The following is a 16,466-nucleotide window of genomic DNA, read 5'->3' on the forward strand; positions in this document are numbered from 1 at the left end:
CCCCTGCCGTAGAGCCCGCCCAGACCCAGCCCACCGCCACAGCAACAGCAACAGCCACAACCCCAGCCACACGTAGACGTGACCGGCCGCCCAAGCAACCACGGCCGCCCACCGCCGCCACTAGTGTTGCTAAGAATAATTCAGCAAGTTCGTTGCCCTCCGTGCAATTCAAGTTGTATGTATTAATCTGCCATTTACAGAGACAGAAAGGCCGCCACCAGAGCGCACAAGTCGCCGCATTCAGAAGCTAGCAGCTGAAAACACCGGACTTGTTGATTCCCAGAGAAAGCGGAAGGTCAGTACATTAAACGTCTCCATTGCTGCTCTATCATTGCCCATGCAGCGCATTGACATGTGGGGCAGCAAGAACAGCCTGCCGCACCGAAGCCAGGGCCCAAGCCGAATCGAAAGCTACACCCCGAGCATCGCCAAGCAAAGGCTACTACAGGCGTTCAGCAAGACTCCGGGCGACAGCAGAACCTGCGTCCGAACCACACTGCCAAAGCATCGACCAGGCCCAGACGGGAACTTCATGGGACCGTCTTGAGGCACACCTCGAGGAACCAATCAATCCAAACTTGGCTGGAAACTACCGAAGAAGTCCCTCCACCAGACGACACCATGGCAGGTCATAGCAGAAACACGTCCAATGCCAGTAATAGTACGTTACGTAGGCAGGCGATAGAGCGGAACGCGGGGATACCTCCCAACGGAACTACGGGTACTGGAGAGAGTACTCCACAGACCAATGACAGCACGAAACAGTCCAGCGACACCAATAAAACTGCTAAGCAACCAAGCAAACCGTACCATGACATGGGCTTCCGGACCATCCTTAGAATAGGCGTGGACGGCGTCCGTCTTATCATGGAAGACGACAATGAACTGTCTGATAACGGCACGGGGACACAGCGCGGCTTGGCCAAGGAGAGCAAAGCTTTATTGGACAAGTTGAAAAAGACGCAGAAATCAAAGCGACCCGACGCTCGATTCGATCCTCAAGCTGTCACGTCTCTCCTGAAGCGATTACAGACTCAAAACGAACGTTGCATTTCCCATGAACTGCACCCCATCGTATGTCCGCCGGCGGGAGTTTTCCGAGACATCAGTTTCAACGACAAAAAAGTACGGGACAAGTATCTCAACTTAGCCTCTCACTGGGATCAGAAATGGGGCAATCAGCCGCTGCTGCTGTCCGGCCTTGGCGTGCCTAAACCTGACTACTGTGTGGGTTTCTCGTTCGAAGCTTTTGAGGACAAAGACCGGTACGAAAAGCTCAGAATCCTTGCCAATGAGCGAACGACGTTCATGCCAACATCCCTGATGTACCTTCCATTTCTGACATGCGAGGTAAAGGGGGTAAACGAGAAAATAGAAAATGCTGAGAATCAGAATGGCTTTAGCATGCTGGTCATTTTTCGATCAATGCTTGAGTTGTTTCGAGCCGCCAAACTCGAACATACCTGCAGCGGTCATATTATGGCGTTTTCGATATCCTACAACCATCAATTGGTGTACATCTATGCCTACTATCCCATTGTAGACGGAGAGAAAGCCACAATCTACCGACATCAGGTGTACGACTATCGGCTTTCGCCCCGTGAGACTAAAGACACTGCTCAAGCGTGGAATTTTGTTCGGAACGTATACGAAGAATGGGCTCCCAGGCACCTTTCACGCCTGCGTAAAGCGATTGACGCTATAAAGCTTGATACTCCCACTCTAGAGTCTCGTGCCCCTCTTCCAGCCGCGTATTCAGATCCAATGAGCCTGGGTAGCAGCTTTAGGGCCAACCCGAACGACAATCCAAACAGGCGCCCTGCGCCAGAGGAAATTGTTGAGCCGCGACGTTCGAAGAGACCGAGGAAGTAAACTCTTACTATTTATTATGTATTATTAAGGATTGATTTGCGAGGCGTTATGGATGGAGTTTGCAAGATTGTATATAAGATTTACGGTATATATTTGGAGGATAGTAAAATTGGACGAACAGAACAGGCACTAATACTGTCTCATTCCAAGCCGTCTGACAAGGTATATAATCCAGCATGCTGAGATTCCCGTAGCAGCGTAAAATCCGCGACGCTGAGAGCTCTATTTCTTGAAGCTCTTTTCCAACAAAACCACCCTTCCCATAGGCTAAGCGTACCGCATTTACCGGGAGCCGACGTCGCAGTTGGAAGTCGGGTCGTCAGGAATGCAGGACGCGGCCTCACGCTTGTTGTTTCTGATCGGAAGGCTCCAGTCGCGCTTCTGAGAGCCCGCATCGCAGTTGCTGGTCGGGTCATTAGGAACACACGGCGCGGCCTCACGCTTTTGAGAGCCGGCGTCGCAGTTGCTGGTGGGGTCGTCGGGAATGCAAGGAGCAGCCTCGCGCTGGATGTTTACGGGGGATGCAATGGCGAGAGTGGTTTGAGAATAATCTATCAGCGTTCAGGTTGCTTTTTCGGCATATTAAATTCAGCTTACCCAGAAGCAGACCGGTGACAGTGGAGAACTTCATTGTGGAGGATATTTGTGGAACGTTGACTTCTGCAATCGAGAGTTTGTTGGCTTATGGTGGGACTCGAAAGGACATTACGCCGGCTCTTTATAGACGAGAACCAGCATCTCGCCTCCCGCCGACTTCGGTAGACCTGGGAACAAATACGGAAAGCCGGAACGGTTGGCTCTATAGGTGTATTGATGGCCTGGACTTTGTATGACGTGAAGTGGAGAGAAGGTGGAGATCTCCAATCAGATAGCTTCTATCAGATAACTTAATGCCGCATAACCTATTATGCCTTTAACCGGTGTGGTTGCTCCACAGTTCCCCTGCCGATCAGCATCTTTTCAATCTGCGCATAGACTTTCTTAAATATGCCATTTTCTTGGCGACGGGAAGTGTTGCTATAGTTGCTCATCGGATCTTCTCTCGGGCCAGTAGCTACACCACTAACTCATCGACCGGTACACAGCGGTGGATCGGAGACCTTACCGCTGCGAGTGGGCTTTGCTTAACCCACTATCTAAGGCTTACCATAAGGGTTGGATTGGTCAGAGAATTTCCTGAGTGTTTCTTACTCGCAGCAAAAATTTAAATTCTTTGACTTCTTAAGAGAACGAGTGTCACTGAAACTCCCGCCGCTTGGAACAGACCCTTGGCCCAAACTGGACGTCATGGTAAAAAGAAGCAAGTATCGTCAGGCGTCCAACGAAAAGGTATTCCCAAGCAACACTGCCCGAGGCACTAAAAAAGCTTGGTCAACCTATCGGCTAATCTCAATTACGGCTTGATAGTGTTCTCCACAAATATTACTGGTTAGGGTCAATCCGAGCCGTTGATTTGTTCGCTTTGCATTAAGGCCTCTTTGCTCGGGTGAGATGCATTCATATCCATCAACGGGGGACGAATCGCTCCCCGGGCAGCACTTGAGACAAAGGAGGCGAGCTGTGGTGGATTGTGTGTGGCTTTCTGGACGTTGGTTTCGGCAAAGCATATGGCGCAGCGTGGCTAAGAAAGTGCCCCCGCAACTTCTACATAGGTTGACACAGATCATGTCCGCGGCTGTGATCGCCGCTCTCCACAAAGTCTGTCAACTTTGATACCTTATTTTCCCCACTTACATACTGTGAGGAGCATCCAGTGCAATATGCGGAAATTACCCAAACGGTCGCAGTGCGCAGGCACTGTATCTTCACTACGGCACCCGATGAATTTGCATCAATCTTTCACCCTCTCAGGACGGCAATGTTGTTCTCAGACACAGAATTTACATTTAATGAAAGGACTGCCTGTGTTTCCTATTTCCTTCGCGCTAAGCTATCGACCGCACTGAAATTTCTAATACCTGCAAGGTGTGCTAACGTCCTATACTTAGCCTATCTTCGTATCCGTGTATTCGCGAACTGCTGTAATACGCGTATAGCCCATCGCGGCCACGTAAACTTCGAGTATTCTCGAACACCACACGCATTCAAAAATTCACACATAAATGCAGCGTCCGGGTGCAAGCCAGTACATCAAATCTGTACCTTCTCTCATTTCTCGCCGTGATTCCAAAGGCAACTATCCCGCCAAAGACGCGCGGCCAAACTGCAAAACTCCTCCCACCGCACCAAACCCAATCGACACAAAACATGGCTCGCCGCGGCCACGCCCTCTACGCCTACCGCCCCAGCAAAGCCGGCGCCATAATCTTCTGCCTCCTCTTCATCGCCGCAACCGCATTCCACCTCTGGCGCATGATCCGCTGCCGCAGCTGGTTCATGACGGCCTTTGTCATCGGCGGCATGCGTACGTCTTCCCCTTCTTCTTCTCCTCCTCCTCCCACCTTGCCCTCCCTTCTCCCATCCTCCCATCCTCCCACATCCCACTAACCCTTTCGCCCCACGCAGTCGAGTTCATCGGCTACGCCTGCCGCACCGCCTCCGCCTCGCAGCCCTTCAACAACTACACCCTCTACCCCTTCGCGATCCAAAACTCGTACATCCTCCTCGCGCCCACCCTCTTCGCCGCCAGCATCTACATGACGCTCGGCCGCGTCATCCTCCTGACGGGCGGCGAAGCGCGGTCGCCCGTGCCGCGGCGCTGGCTGACGAAGGCGTTTGTCGCCGGCGATATACTGTGCCTGGTCGTGCAGGGCGGCGGCGGGGGCATGAGCACGGCGGCGGCGTTGAGTAGTAGTGGTGGTAGCGCGCTCCTGGCGAATGCCGGGAAGGGGTTGACGATATTCGGGCTTGTGGCGCAGCTGGGGATCTTCGCGGGGTTTGTGGGGGTTGCGGGGACGTTTCACAAGAGGTTGAATAAGTGGCCGACGGCGGGGGCTATTGCGCCGGAGGAGGTGGCGAGGGGTTGGAAGAGGGTGATGGGGGCGTTGTATGTGGTGAGTGGGTTGATTGTGGTGAGGAATGCGGTGAGGGTGATGGAGTATTGTGAGGGGATGAAGGGGTATATCATCACGCATGAGGCGTTCTTGTACGTGTTTGATGCGTTGTTGATGTTTGCAGCGATGGTGGTGTTGGGGTGGATTTATCCGGGGGAGCTGAGTGTTCTGCTTAAGGCGGGAAATGTGGGCGGGAGTGCAGCCGGTCGCTTGTCTGGGGTTAACGAGCGGTTCTCCGGAGAGAGTGAGCAGGATGAAGAGGTGGCCAGCTCGCGGCTCGGGGCTCTGAAAGGTAATGTCCATCTGGTCCAGAGAGGGTAGAGGTAGATAGATTAGACGGTGGGGGTAAGGTTCCTATTGCCCTTGCTCCATGACAACAGCATTCGGCCACTCCAACCAGGGCCGCCAGTATCTCCCAAGCAGTGTAGTGATAGCGCCAACCACTCTCGTCCCAAGACCTCCGACAACCCAGAGCTTCCGGTGCCGATGCAGCAGCGCACCATAATAAGCAAGAACGATCAGAGCCTCGGGCCTTCTCTGCTGCACGAGTGCGACAAAATTGACAGGAATCATTATCGGCCACGCAAGTACCGCGGCCGGCGAGGGTGCTGGCTGATCCCGCGGCTGGCGGCTTTCCAGATCGAAGGCCCATTCCAAGTGCTGAACAGCATCTCCGTAGCATCTTAGCGCATCTTCAGGCAGACCCGACGCCTGAAGGTCATGTAGAAGCTGTCGGAGCTGAACATGCGCGGCTTCACCGCCATGACGGCGTTGTTCGAAGCACTGAATATCCTGTTCGTAAGGAGTCATGATACTCCCCAGACCGGACTGTGTCAAAGAGCTCCATGATGCACCTATCACTGCACGAACACCTCGGTGTACGTCTACGTACTCGATGAAGCGGTCCAGCAGGGCTGCATCATCAATACTGGGATCGTGACAGGATAGTGACGTGTCGGCAAGCATGTGTGTGCCCACCATTGAGGAGAAGAGCAAGGTGGGCACGGCTGATTCCGCCGTTACATCGAGAGCCTGAGGTGCGGCATTGAACAATTCCAGAGCTTGTGCCTGGAACGCCGCGGAATCGGTGCGATGGCCAAGATGTAGGGCGGCTAGAGCAAGCATAGAATGGAGCAGAGGTGGGTATCTCAAGGCAGCAGCGATCGCGCAGGAAGCTACTCCAGACTCTCCCAACGAGGGAAGAGATAGACCAAGTGAGTTGCAGGAAACCAGTAGGAAGTGCGAAAGGTACTGCATGTGGCGCATATTGACCGTCAAGTCGTCGGCTGAGACGTGCGTGGATTCCGGTAATGGAACCGTAAGGTAACCGGAGCCATCATGACCCTGGCGCGGCACAAAAGTTTGGAATTGGTTTTCAGCTCCGAGAGCATCGAAGACAGAGACGTCTGGGGATGTTTCTGGTGGCGAACAGGGAGTTGGCACACATCCGGGAGTGGACGGGCTAGTGGCCGAGGTTACCGCGGTTGCGCTCCTATGGGAATGGGAACTCGGAGATCGGCGCCTCTCGCCATACGAGCACTCGCGTTGAGAAATACGGCAGTTGCTGCAAGTCGGATGCTGCTCGTCGCACTAAGAGAAGGCCGGTAGAATTAACAGCCGTGCTGATCGTAGATTAGATGGTCGTGAACTACCTTGATGTGCCTCCGCTTGCACGTTAAGCATCCGCGACGAGATTTCGTATGCGTCCTTCGAGCCATGATTTGATTTTGAAAAAGTCTGAAAGTGAGGTGAAGAGGATACGGGACTACGTGGATGGTAACTTGAATAGGAGCAATACATATACGCGTATACGTATTCGCTTTTTAGTACATACGAATACGCGGGTCCCCACTAGTCTCCCGCCTAGCCGTCCACCCCTTGCAACTCGGTGGAACTCCGACATGAAATGATTCACGTGGCGCAGCCGGCCTCCGACTCTCCCTCTGAGTCGGCGACATCCTTTCTAACCTCAATTGCGTAATCAGGAGCCTTTTCCCGCTATCTCGTCCACTTCTGCAGCTTTCCACATAGGAGAGCGCGCCGGTGATTGCCGCATTGGTGATTGTGAGTTGATTTGGACATGCGGAGTCTCACAAATTTACTACCTACCTCACCTATACGCTTGAATCATCAGAAGTTTGACTTATGATAGGACGGAGATTTTATTGATCGCGAGAGCCGTTATGATCCATACTTCTCCGACAGTTCCTTTCTCCTGACCAGAATCTTGATCACATTCGAAAAAGCGAACACGCCATTCAGCGTCACCAGAACGGCTCTACAAAGTCTCATAGGGACCCAACCAGGCTAGAAGTGAGCGAACCGCGCTCCCCGAGATCGGGATCACGCCGACTCGATAGCTGAACAGACCAGTATGTGGACTTGCCGATGGTTCTTGAGACGGAAAATGACCAATCCCCGCACTTTCACGGGCATTTCACGGAAAATTGGCGGATCTGCAGCCGTGGTGCGCATCTGGCCCGCGGATAGTGTCGACAAGCTTCTGCGTGCTAAACCAGGCTCGGCAACAACCGCAAGCGGCTGATAAGCGTTCTTCTCAGCCCAGTTGGTAGCATGTTCTTACCAAGCGCTTTCTCAGCCACCAAAAGGCGTGGCATTTGCTTAGTACTTGCATGATTGCTGCGAGACTTGCCTTGATGCCTGGCGATCGGAGGCATATAGGATGCAAATCATCATATGTGCCGGTTGGACGCCCGGCAGCCATGACGTTATGTCATTCCTTCGAGCCGTAAATAAATTCTAGAACACCACGAAACAGAGGATTGTGGGCTTGGCAAGCTCGGCTCAACAAGATCGTTGGACGAACTTCTCCCACGGTGCTTGGCATTTTCACACTCCTTTCACTGTACAACATTACCACGGATCCTCATAAGAGGATTCCTTTCGATCCAAATGGCAGTCGGACTATCCGAGCTCTCGATGGGTCGAGATTCATTCTAAGGGCGCCATTCCAACTGTTCTCGCCCATTCTCTGTTCAGCTTTTAAGGTAGAACCGGAATTCCTACGATCCTTCGCAACAGCACCAGTGCCTCCATCTCTACCACAGCCAGATTGTCCTTGGAATCTTTAGTGGAGAGCACAATCTACTCCATGTCCCCGAAGATGACGTTCTGGTATGTGCAACGTGGAACTCTTTTGGCTATCTAATGGCGACACTGCTACCATTGACCTCTACGAAGGCGGGGCGGTAAACGAGCGGTTACAGTGCAATATTGTATAGCCTCCTTGCCTAGTTCGGGACTAGTGTGTATGAGATACCTTTTATTACCACCACCATTATATAATGTCACTTGCAACACCAGGGTGTGTCGTTTCCCATCGGGAAACGTTTTCGCTGGCTTCACGGACCAGGCACGACTATACTTCAAATGGCTTTACGTATCTTACTGGGTAAGAATATGCACTCCTTAAGGTTTTTTATGGGTTTAGAAGTTCGTCACACAGAAGTAACGACCCCCTGCTTTCTCTGCTGGCCAAGAACAACACACTAGCTGCGTATTCCCACCGTTCCCCTCTCCCCGCAACTCATGTCGATCACTTTCAAATTTCGCTCTCGCTCATGTCCGACACTATTTTGCACCTCCTAACTGCGTCGCTTAACACCCCGCAGGGCTTGTCGGCATGGCGCTTTACGGTAGCGGTCCTCACTGGGTAGGAGCCGCGCAAGCCTTACAAAGAAAAAGCTAAATGCTTAACATACCATCGTCGTACACGGTTCACTTATACGTAGCTAGGTTTAGTCTACATGAAATCCAAATCTACCGCCATATCCATTAGAGGACTGATTACGTATATGGCTAATGATTTCATCATCCAGTTTCCCTGGCGACCGATTATATAAACGCATATCCTCTGCCTGCCTTCGATTCATTTCTCACACACACATTTCTTTGGTCAATTGTAAGATAGAAAGCTACACAATTTCCACTCTGAACGGAAGCCTTACTCTCCCTGACCAAAATGTCGGTCGTCACGTTCAATAAGGATACGGTGAAACTCAAAGATCCGCCGCCCAACATCAGCGACATCGACTTCTACGTCCCGGACGGCGATGCCATCACTCAGAAGTCCACCGCACTCCTTGATGGGCGCTCTACAGAGTGTATGGTCACGTACACACCCGACCCCAGGACTAAAAAACAACTGCCAGCCGAGAATTTCAAGGTCACTAAAGGTGAAGACTTTCCCGATTATGTTGAGGTGACAATCCGAGGTATGTTGACTCGATGGCCCACGTGTAGTCATACTTACTCTTCTTAGGCCCCACCAAGGAAAACGAACAACATGTCATTAAAGCGAGCGCCTCAGACGGGACCACTACCCCAAATGGGGGCCCCCCATTCACCGCCACGTGGACTAAGGTGTGAGTCTGGACAACGTAATGGGTCGTGGGTCGTGGATGATGTCTTGTTGATGCGAAATGGGCCCAATCATTCCTCTGTTTGTCATTTGATCAATTGATTATTAGTCTTTCATTTTGAGACGACTTTACGCAAATCGCCATGTAAATCAAATCAAGAATAAATACACTCATTTCAACAATCATTTGGCCGGTGAAGCCTAAATTCAGTCACTTTACAAGCCTAGATGGTATTCGAGAACTAGCCTAATCGGTTGCAATCATCCAGAATTGATTTCTACCGTGTGATACCTCCGGCGTTATTGCGCGACGTGGACAAAGTGTCGTTTTGTAGGTGTAGGTAAAAAGTAGCATGAGGACTGAGAGTGTGGCTACTTAGGCGCAATGCAGCAGCACGTCAGTGCTGCAAATATCCGACAGTGGAATTGTCGACAAAGACATTCAGCTTAGGCGGCAAGGCTATGCAGCCACAGATCGAGCGCGCTGGGAACCATACGCCGAGGTGATTTGAGGTATTATTATATCTACCAAAGTTCTGGACATGTAAACGCTCAGTAGCGTTATACGTATGAATGGATTTTTATTACTGCCGTCAGCTGATCGGTCTACATACTATGTTTGGAAATATAACGCATTACAAAGCTCTTGTCAGGTGGCTTACAGTATTTAAAGCGGAGTTCTTTCCGCTCTTTGTGTAACTATCTAGCGGTGAACGGATCAGTCATAATGCAGGTGTACACAAGCCGGTATCAAGCGAATCAGGAAGCTTTCCATCCTCCCTGCAAATGGCAGCACGGACGGACCCAATCCTTTCAAACCCCAGTAAGACGATGATAGATTATCAGCACCACTTGAGTATCGATCAGCCACGAAATCTGAGCTGTCGCGATCGGCACATCTCTTGCGGTACATTACCTCATGTACGCCAAGGCTGTCCTACCCTGGCACGGCGTGGTATGCTCTATTAAGTGGATAGATCTTCCTCGTTGGCTCCCAATGATGTCTATATGCAGTGAAATACTCAGTAACCCTGCTTTGTGACGTAACTTCGCTTGAGAATACTCTTAACGGACTAATTCTTTGCCATAAGAGGCCAAACAACTATTTAAGATATCGCTTCATACGAGAGAATAGCAGTAAGATCAGGATTCCTGCACAATTCTCCATGGAAGGCGCATGGCAGGAACATCGCAGAAATGATCTGGACTCGATGGTCCTGGACTTCTTGCTCGAGAGGGTGCCAGAATTCGTTCAACTCGAGGTTGTGAGGAATGAGGTAAGTGCTAAGACCTGACAAAGGAAAATTCTACTGATCACGAAAGGGATGGGCGAGTGCGGCTGGAGACAAATACTTCAAGAAACAGCGTAGAACGGCGGATAACCCCGGGAAACGCCTGCGAAAATATTTCTTCGACATGATGCAAGATATTGGTAACGAAATGGATGATGCAACAGGCTTCATGCCCTTTCCGAGTGCCAGTAACAGCTGTACGAAGGTTTTGGACCTTTGCATGGCACCGGGTGGCTTTTCGAATGCAATACGGCACCGCCACAATACAGCCCAAATAGCAGGACTCAGCCTGCCGGTCTCTCTTGGCGGCCACCCTCTTTTACTGGACAGGTCCAAGCCGAAGCTCAGAGTCAAATTCGCTGATATAACAATGCTCTCTTCTGAGATGGGCGTGTCTGCAATCTCACCCGACCATCCAGATGCTGCCAATTTTTCCCAGGACCGCCCGTACATCAGCGAGAGATTCGACTTAGTCATTTGCGACGGACAGGTGCTACGTACCCAATCTCGACAGTCTTACCGGACTGAGCTGGAAGCATGTCGTCTTACCACGAGCCAGCTGGTCCTTGCTTTGCAGAGGATCAAGATTGGTGGGACTCTAGTTATTCTTCTACACAGGCTGGACTACTGGGACAGCGTCCAGCTGTTACACACATTCAGCGGGTTCTCCAACATACAGCTTTTCAAATCTGCAAATCACCATGCCATAAGGTCATCCTTTTACCTTGTGGCCACCAACGTTCAACCGAAGAGTCCGGCTGCTGCTGCGGCCATCGAAACCTGGAAGCGCGCTTGGTCATCTGCCACTTTTGATTTTCGCAGGGAGGAATCAACAACTGAAGAAGCTGCAATATGTCTGAACGCGTTCGGAGAGACTCTCATACGACTGGGAACGCCAATCTGGAAGATCCAACTTGAGGCACTCCGAGGAGCTAACTTCATAAAGGAAGCAAAATGCGGTTAGGGAAGGATAGTGTATAGAAACTTGGCCAAGCTTTCCGGGCCACAAATTCCATTTATTTTTCATGAGAAACATTGGACGGGCCAGCTTATTATCCCAATTCGTAGATGTGACTGGGAAGCTACCTGATAGGCGTCAATGCAGGTACCGTTACGAAGGGTGAATCACGTCCGTTTCTTCTGCGGTGCGACATACTAGGTAAATGACTAGTTATAGTTCACGGCAAGACGTTGGAGTTGCTACCTCAAACTTTCTCCTTACGGTACCTTATGCAAGGGACCCCCCAAACCCACCAACCCCCAACTTCCCTTTTTTTTTGAACTCCATCTTCCGGACATGCCGATTCGGCAAGATCACCTCAATAATGTTTGCCAAGATTCAGCTGCCCCGCTAGCGAATTGAGGGCTGTGCAATCTTGTGTCATATCTCCGTTACACAAGGCTGTGTGCATGCATTTGTCTAGCTATCAGCCATGCAGCTTGGCTCATCCACTAGGTACTGTAACGGCGGTGGGTGACACTTGAAACGAAAGTTCCCAGCCTCGATGTGCGTGACTTGCATATGCGAGGTAGAACCAGGTTATGACACCTTTGTGCACGTGAACACATATAAGTCTGAGTAATGGCGGATTGTAGAGAACGCCAACCATATGGTGTAACTGGATGAAGATAACAAAAAAGAACAACAATTCTCAGCATTAAGCTATCGAATATGCGCATTGGCTTCACAATAAGTAGCAAAGATCCATACGCTGAATCTGACGAACAGCCGGTCACTTCCTATTCGCTAGCGAAGGTATGGGTCCATGACTGCAGTGTGACAGCTTAGCTGCGGGGATTGCTCGACGCATAGCAGCTAGTCACATGTAAGACGCCCGGAACTGGCCCCGCTTCTATAGGTAAAGCCATTTTAACGCTCCCGCCCCTCGCATGGATAAGTGAGTCACTCTTGCATGACTTTTTACCACACAACTACCGCTCCCAGCGAACCTCTCTTCTTAAACTGAATCTACACGCCAAAGAATAGCGCATCCCATTCTACGTACGTACGTACATTGCACAAGTCATCGAGAACTTGACTGACGATGCGACTTCCCACAGAAGACAATGCGACCATCGCAAGGCAGCGTTATCGGGGTATTGCTCACGCTTCCAATCGTCGTGAACGCCGGTCCAGCCGCGTACGGCGTCTGTCAGGCTGGATGCTCAACGGTCGTCATGGCTTGCTACGGAGCGGCAGGGTTCACGTGGGGAGCAACAGCAGGAGCGACGGCCCCGGCTACTGTCCTCGCCTGCAATGCGGCATACGGGACCTGTCAGGCAACTTGTGCCGCTCTTTTGCTGGCGCCGACGTTGTGAGTAGTGAATATGAGGATCATCTGATATAACACGGTGTTTGCAAGCGGGCAAAATGATGAGTATGATATCTTCCTGAGTAGTAACCACCATGCCGTGCTCAAAACTCTCGGCAAAAATGGAAGGAAATCTACGTTGAGGATATCACCACCTACGTTACACCATCGGGGGCGGGGCTTTCCGCTCCCCACGGTGTGCAAGGCTGCTGCTTGCATCTCTGATGCTCGCATCGTTTCACACCACCGCATGTTGACACATTGAGCTACCTGCAGTCTGGCAGCTGGACCCAGCAAAGTGCTCTATCCCAAGAGGACCGCTCAGCGAGACTGGTAAAAAGCAGCGACGACCCAGGCGCCAGTACGGCCAATGTTGTGGACGCGATCGAGAATCACAGTTCGCGGTACAGCTACGCTGTGTCAATGCATCGCATATCCTTCAGCGCAATCTGAGTGCACCTGAGCCTAGGCGGCACGAGATTTTAAGAATTTGCTTGTGCTCAGCAACGAACAAATGGACAAAAAGCTCTAAGCAAAAACGCCTGGAGAGTGCATGCACTGCCTATCCAATTGAACTGTGCATGCATAATGCAAGGGTGGATGTGACCATCCATTTTGGTTGGGAAGTAAGCCTATAATTGGTGGGGACATTCGTGCGGGGTGCGGAGAAAATTTTTGGCGCGGTAGTACGGGCTGCTAACCCCCTAAATATTAACACATACCTTCCAGCCGGCATAAATACCTACGGTCACGTTGTTGATTATATAAGACTGACTAAGATAACCCATTTGATGGAGTATCGCATGATTTCTATGATGTTTCGTTGTTCGCTACCACACCGTTTGCTGTTTACTAGTAATCATTCATCTCGCAACGTATTTGGATCTAGATCAATTCGGGGCATTCGTCACCATTCAATCGAATCCCCAAATCAAAACAAGAAGAAACAAAACAAGAAGCGCCCCACCAAACGTGGCAACTGGCCCAAAAGCGGTCTCAAAAAGCACATAGCGACGATCTATCTCACCAAACTCCCTCGGAGCTCAACTGAAGTCAACAGCAAAACCGCACCAGAGTACGTCTGCTCCTACAACTGGTCAACGTCAACCAATCCTTCAATCTACGTACCAGGTAAGCGCACCGATATCCCCATCCTCCCCACCCTCTCTGTCTTCCCTCACTCACTTACCCCCCCATTCATCGGCAGGCGCGCCTCCCAAATGGACAACCCCCGCCGTCCCCGTCACCCTCCCGCCGGACCGGGGGGTGTACTTCGTCGACCAAAACCGCTATAAGATGCCATCGTGCCCCTTCTCCCCGCTCTTCGCCGCGCTGCGCGTCACCAACCCATCCTTCTCCTTCGCGGGCGCCGTCGACCTGCTGGCCAACCGCAGCAGCCTGCGCAAGCTGCTCGGCTTCGCCAGCGGCCACGCCCCCCAGACGCAGACGTTTCGCATCGACGCCACCCTCGTGCGCGACAACACGCTCGTGCTGTTCCGCCACGACCGCACCCTGCGCGAGGTACTTCTTCCCGGCGCGAAGAAGCGGCATGAGGCCATGAGCTACGGCCACGGCTTCGAGGCGGCTTTCACGGCGCAGGAGGAGCCGGCGCTGCGGCGGCAGCAAGCCCGCGTCGGCGGGCATTACCGCACGATTGCGTACGAGCTGGGCGCGCTGAGATGCGTCGTCCAGTGCGAGGTCGATGCGTGGTACGACGAAGAGCGAGGCTGCCCGGACGACGAGCCGGCGGCGGCTGGTGCGCAGTCCAAAGGCGAAAAGCAAAGGGATGAGGACGTTGCGGCACGACGCTCTGGGGTGTCTTCGACCGCTTCGGTGACGTCGGCCCCGTCGGCGGCGGCTCAAAACAAGACCCCTCGACGGCCGAAAGGGATGCGGAAGAGCTCCTCCTCTGCTGCCCTCTCGGTTTTGGACGGCCGTGTAGAGCATCAGCCGTCGGCCCAACAGCTCGCCGAGCTCAAAGTGCGCCGCAAAAGCCCGTTTCGCACGTTCAAGACCGTTGCGCAGATGTGGCTCGGCCGGACCCCGTACCTCATCAGCGGCCTTCACAATGAGGGCGTGTTCAGTATGATCAGAGTCGAAAACGTGGGCGAGAGGTTTTCTTCGTGGGAGAGCCTTCACCAAGAGTCGTTGAAGAAGCTTGTGGCTGTCATCACGGAACTGAAAGAGCTCTTAATTGCGCAACGACAGAATATGTCCGGGACGAGTGGTGGGGGAAGCCCAGCAAGTATGACATGGGGAATTGTATTCGACCACAAGAAGAAGCCTGCAAGACTATCGGTATATGATTTGACAAAGAAGTCGAAGACATTTTCTGTTCCGCAGGAGGATGTGGAGGCGTTCTGGCCAGAGCATTGATCGATTCGTGGAGTGCGGCGAGGTGTCATGCGAGCTGAGTTCATTTTTTATTTCTTTGAATTTGTAGAGGAAGACTTTGGAACATAACTTTCTGTAAACTATTGTTAGATTTATGGTGCAATCTGTGGTAATTCCACTGAATTTCGGGTGCAAATTATAACCCATGCAGTGACGATAAAATATTTTTCGACGCAAAAAAGCATTGGACAGCCCAACAACTACTAGAAACTGGACCTGGAAAATTTGAAAGCTGTACACATTACAGGAAAGGCCGAATGCGTGGCTTGATTATTTGTCCTGAAGAAAGATACCCGCTGACTACTGCTGCCGCTACGCTTCTTCATCCTCAAGCCCCTACAGTATTCCTCCAACTAATCCTAGGTGAAATTTGTCTCAGAGCCAGAAAAGGAATCCTCAGAGCCATCGCAGCTGTCAGAATCCGACATACACGTGTCTTCTGAGACACCTTCAGCCAATATTCCACTTGATGCCGTCGGCGCGGAGATGTCATTTGTTGTTGAAAAAAAAGGATGGTGTGCGCTCAGCAGCTTTCCATCACAAACGTACCCCATTGGGGTGTGTGTGAACTCTTGGCCCTTCCGTCTGACACTTATCCACTCTTGTAGAAACACAAGCAAATTGGATGCAATCGATGGAAGGGCCAAATCTTGGTCATCCTGTCGGCCATCCGACTGTTGGTTGCCTTGGATAAACGTAGTGATGGCCTCGTACTCCTCAAACCCAAAGTACAGGCGTCCTGCAAACATTCCGAGATGAGTGGTGAGCCATTGGGGCGTCTGGTAGTTCGCTGGCGTGCAGGGAACGGCATAGTAGTCGAGCCTGTTGAAATAGGACATCCTGCGGGTTATGGGAGCGGAGTATGCCACAAGATGCGTCATTGCGTGCTCATTACTTTCTTTCCTTGAGATGAGATCCTCGGCCTCCTCAGGTGTCACCATCAAAGCAGTCTGTGTTTGTGGGCTCCATAGCAACCAGGTGACAGGACGCTGTGTGCTCTTAGCTTAGCATTTTCATACACTTGATGTCAAAGAGGTAAGAATGAGAGGAGAGAGATCTTACCAGAAAGTTGTCGTCCGGTTTTTGCAACTTCACAGTTCGGAAGAATTCTTTCGAAGCCAAGAGTTGGCGGTGAAACATCGCAGCCGCAGCCTCAAACTTTTGGCCATTTTGCGTACGCCGAATGGCAGCGGAAGCAGGTTCATACCCATCTGACGCATGT

At 51.7% G+C, this 16,466-nt stretch overlaps 5 protein-coding genes across 5 annotated transcripts; 3 read left to right on the top strand and 2 right to left on the bottom strand.

Moving 5' to 3' along the window:
- Positions 1 to 2,154: 2,154 nt before the first annotated feature.
- Positions 2,155 to 2,503, bottom strand: LTHEOB_5978 (uncharacterized protein; the record flags this gene model as incomplete). The annotated part of the gene is made up of 2 exons (XM_035515182.1): positions 2,155 to 2,423; positions 2,470 to 2,503. The coding sequence occupies 2 exons, from the start codon at positions 2,501 to 2,503 to the stop codon at positions 2,155 to 2,157; spliced, it is 303 nt and encodes a 100-aa protein (XP_035373109.1).
- A 1,616-nt stretch (positions 2,504 to 4,119) lies between these two features.
- LTHEOB_5979 (RTA-like protein) lies at positions 4,120 to 5,186 on the top strand (the record flags this gene model as incomplete). Its single annotated transcript, XM_035515183.1, has 2 exons — positions 4,120 to 4,276; positions 4,378 to 5,186. The coding sequence occupies 2 exons, from the start codon at positions 4,120 to 4,122 to the stop codon at positions 5,184 to 5,186; spliced, it is 966 nt and encodes a 321-aa protein (XP_035373110.1).
- A 362-nt stretch (positions 5,187 to 5,548) lies between these two features.
- On the bottom strand, positions 5,549 to 5,990 carry LTHEOB_5980 (uncharacterized protein; the record flags this gene model as incomplete). The annotated part of the gene is made up of 2 exons (XM_035515185.1): positions 5,549 to 5,648; positions 5,758 to 5,990. 2 exons carry the CDS (start codon positions 5,988 to 5,990, stop codon positions 5,549 to 5,551), a joined length of 333 nt encoding a protein of 110 aa, XP_035373111.1.
- A 2,857-nt stretch (positions 5,991 to 8,847) lies between these two features.
- Positions 8,848 to 9,254, top strand: LTHEOB_5981 (Dihydropyrimidinase-related protein 3-like; the record flags this gene model as incomplete). The annotated part of the gene is made up of 3 exons (XM_035515186.1): positions 8,848 to 8,989; positions 9,038 to 9,100; positions 9,148 to 9,254. 3 exons carry the CDS (start codon positions 8,848 to 8,850, stop codon positions 9,252 to 9,254), a joined length of 312 nt encoding a protein of 103 aa, XP_035373112.1.
- A 4,892-nt stretch (positions 9,255 to 14,146) lies between these two features.
- Positions 14,147 to 15,226, top strand: LTHEOB_5982 (Geranylgeranyl pyrophosphate synthetase; the record flags this gene model as incomplete). The annotated part of the gene is made up of 1 exon (XM_035515187.1): positions 14,147 to 15,226. The coding sequence occupies one exon, from the start codon at positions 14,147 to 14,149 to the stop codon at positions 15,224 to 15,226; it is 1,080 nt and encodes a 359-aa protein (XP_035373113.1).
- Positions 15,227 to 16,466: the final 1,240 nt, after the last annotated feature.

Source organism: Lasiodiplodia theobromae, assembly GCF_012971845.1.
Source record: "Lasiodiplodia theobromae strain AM2As chromosome Unknown scaffold_17, whole genome shotgun sequence".
NCBI lineage: Eukaryota > Fungi > Ascomycota > Dothideomycetes > Botryosphaeriales > Botryosphaeriaceae > Lasiodiplodia > Lasiodiplodia theobromae.